Source organism: Tupaia chinensis, unplaced genomic scaffold, assembly GCF_000334495.1.
Source record: "Tupaia chinensis unplaced genomic scaffold, TupChi_1.0 Scaffold149184_1, whole genome shotgun sequence".
In the NCBI taxonomy this organism is placed as follows: domain Eukaryota; kingdom Metazoa; phylum Chordata; class Mammalia; order Scandentia; family Tupaiidae; genus Tupaia; species Tupaia belangeri.
The window spans coordinates 1,629,783-1,632,657 of NW_006209032.1; the positions used below are offsets into that span (position 1 = coordinate 1,629,783).

Sequence of the window (2,875 nt, forward strand, 5' to 3'; positions counted from 1 at the left end):
CCCAGTGGTATGCAGGGAAGGGGAAGAGTACCAGCCTGTCTCTGGGCAGGAGTCTGATTAGAAAAACTGGACAGTGCTCCCTGGCGGCCCCTCCAACCTTCCGTGTGGCCTAGGCCAGGAGCTGTCCTGGTCCTGCCCCCTGCTGTGGTTTCACATCTGGGGAGTGGTTTACGGCTGCCCCTTGAGGGCCCGAGATCCTTGGCATGCAGTAGGCTCTGAGCAAATATTTGTAAGCAGTTCGAGTGCATGTCAGCCTGACTGTGGGACCCTGTGCCCGCGGCACACCCTGGCACAGACTGGCAGGAGTACTCAGGAGCCGAGTGCAGGAAGTAGCCTGTGCCCATCCTCAGTCAGGCCTTGTCCTCCCGGAGGAAGAAACGTTCTCTCCCCATTCCTTGGAAACAAGGTGGGGGGCTCCTGGGCAGCCTGGCCTTACTGCAGTCCTGGGATTCTGGCCGGTTCGGGACTTTCCCTGCCACCCCCATGCCCCCCCACCGCCCCCTTGGGTGGCAAACAGAGGCAGCCTTGTTCCTGCTCCCATAGAGCTGCCCTGTTCTCTGCACACTAAAAATGGAAACCCCCAAGCTATTTCGGGAGCAGTGCCCAGCCAAGCTGTAGCCATGGCCCCCCTGCTCCCACCAGGCTGTGGCCACAGTGTCCCTGCTCCCACCAGGCTGTTGGGCCCTTTTCTGAGCCCTGGGCCCAGCTCTGTTCCCTTAGGGACAGCCTTGGGGTCACCCAGCTGAGGCTTCTGCTGGGATGAGCAGACCTGGCCCGAGGGTAGCAGCCCTGCACAGACTGCCTGGCAGCTGGGTGGCAGGAGGGGCTGGGCCACGTGGGCCGGGCACAGGCGACTGGGAAGTGCCTCCCTCCCTGGAATGCATGGTTTGTACCAGCACTTTGCCAACCCTGGTGCTCCTGGCTGGGCACTGCTGGGCTTCGGGGACGGTGGTGTTCCATGGTTGCTCAGCTCTGGGATTCAGGAGCCTCAGCTGGGGCCTGCAGGGCGGGTCTGTGAGGACAGCAGGCACCCAAGTCTAGGGAGGTCCTGGGGTAGGGTGACTTCTCCAGGACACCCTTCCCTCCCACCCCATATCCTGGGTCCTGACCTGCAGGGCAAAAGAGCAAGGGATGGCCTGGCCTCCTCAGCTCTCTGCGCTCAGGGCTCAGACCAGGGCCGTGTGCGTGGTCTGTGTGTGGGTGTCGGGTGGGTGAGTGTGACGAATGCAGACCGTGTGTCTGGTGTGTTTCTGTGTGCGTGGGTGTCATTATGTGGTGTCTTGACGTTGGTGCCCTGTGTCTGCCTGTCACTGTGTGCACGTCTGTGCTGTGTTCAGGTTGTGTCTGTCTGCACCTGTGTGTGCGTGTGTGCACGCGCATCTGTGCTGTGTTCAGGTTGTGTCTGTCTGCACCTGTGTGTGAGAGTGTGTGTGCGTGTGCACGTGAGTGTGTGCATGTGTGTGTGCACGTGCATTTGCCAGTGTGCTGGGCTAGAGCAGCTTTGGCTGATGTGAAGGGTGGAAGCTGGGTGCCTTGACAGGGCAGAGGGTGGGACCGGAGAGGCCCTAGAGGAAGGGACCTTGGGGACAGGGCCATGCTGGGGCCCGGCTGGGCCCTGCCAGCCACGAGGCTTCTTCATAGCTGACCTTTCCCAGGCCCCTGGGGTGCCTGGCTCTGCTGCCCTCCCCCTCCCCGTGTGGGCTCCGAGGAGGCGTCCTCTGTGGAATGTGTTTGGTGGCGGAGGGCCAGGCCGGGCCAGCTCCACCAGCAAGCTGGGGCAGTGGGGAGGGGGTGCCTCAGCTGTGAGGAGCCCGGGGTGCCCAATGCCCGCGGCCAGCCCCTGGCGTCACGCTCTGCTTTCCCCCAGCCAGGTGACTGCTACACAGGTCATGCAGCTGTCTCCTGACCCAGCCGGCCCTGCCAGGTGAGCCTGCCCTCACACCTCGGCTCCGGGGCAGTGGGGCAGCCGCCTCTCCTGCCCTGGCTTCCGTGTGGCTCTTCCCCGTGTGGCTTTCCTGTCCTGCTGTAACAGGCCGGTGGCCCATCACCCTCACCCTCGCTCTTCCAGCCAGAAAACCAACATCGTGCGAGGGGGTGGGGCCTCTCCTCGGGGTTCTGGGCCCCTCTTTCCCATCACCTGTGCCTTTTGGGCCCTGCTCCCTAGGGGATCCCCCCTTGGAGCCCCCCTCGGGTCTCGGGGTGGTCCAGGGCGATGGGGAAGAAGGGTGGTCTGAGAGGAGTGCTCTCAGAGGCTGGTTGACACTCCCAGGGACCGTGTCTCGTCTCTGACCCCTGGTGGGTACTCCTGGGCCACGCTGGACCACGGTGCCTGCCTACACCTGCTGCCTCTCCACCCCCTGCTTCGGCAGTGCCTCAGCCCTGCCCCTCACTAGTGGCCCCGGCGTCCTCAGGTGCCACGTGAGCCCGCTCGACCTCTTTCTCTGCCAGGTGACCATGCCTGCCCTCGGCCCAGCTCTTCTCCAGGCGCTCTGGGCCGGGTGGGTCCTCGCCCTCCAGCCCCCTCCACCGGCCGCATTTACACCTAACGGCACACAGCTGCAGCATCTGGCCAGGGACCCCGCCTCAGGCACCCTCTACCTAGGGGCCACCAACTTCCTGTTCCAGCTGAGCGCTGGGCTGCAGCTAGAGGCCACGGTGCCTACCGGCCCCGTGCTGGACAGCAGGGACTGCCTGCCGCCCGTGATGCCCGAGGAGTGCCCCCAGGCCCAGCCCACTGACAACCCAAACCAGCTGCTCCTGGTGAGCCCGGGGGCCCTGGTGGTGTGCGGGAGCGTGCACCAGGGCGTCTGTGAGCAGCGGCGCCTGGGCCAGCTCGGGCAGCTGCTGCTGCGGCCAGAGCGGCCGGGGGGCCCCC

The 2,875-nt window shown here is 65.0% G+C and overlaps 1 protein-coding gene across 1 annotated transcript in view; it reads left to right on the plus strand.

Annotated features, from left to right (window-relative positions):
* PLXNB1 (plexin B1) overlaps nt 1–2,875 on the plus strand; it is a gene marked incomplete in the record, with an annotated part of 39,138 nt that overhangs the window by 11,362 nt on the left and 24,901 nt on the right. Inside the window, 2 exon segments of the mRNA XM_027769315.1 lie at nt 1,868–1,924; nt 2,449–2,869. Of these exon segments, the coding sequence (XP_027625116.1) occupies nt 2,455–2,869 (415 nt within the window).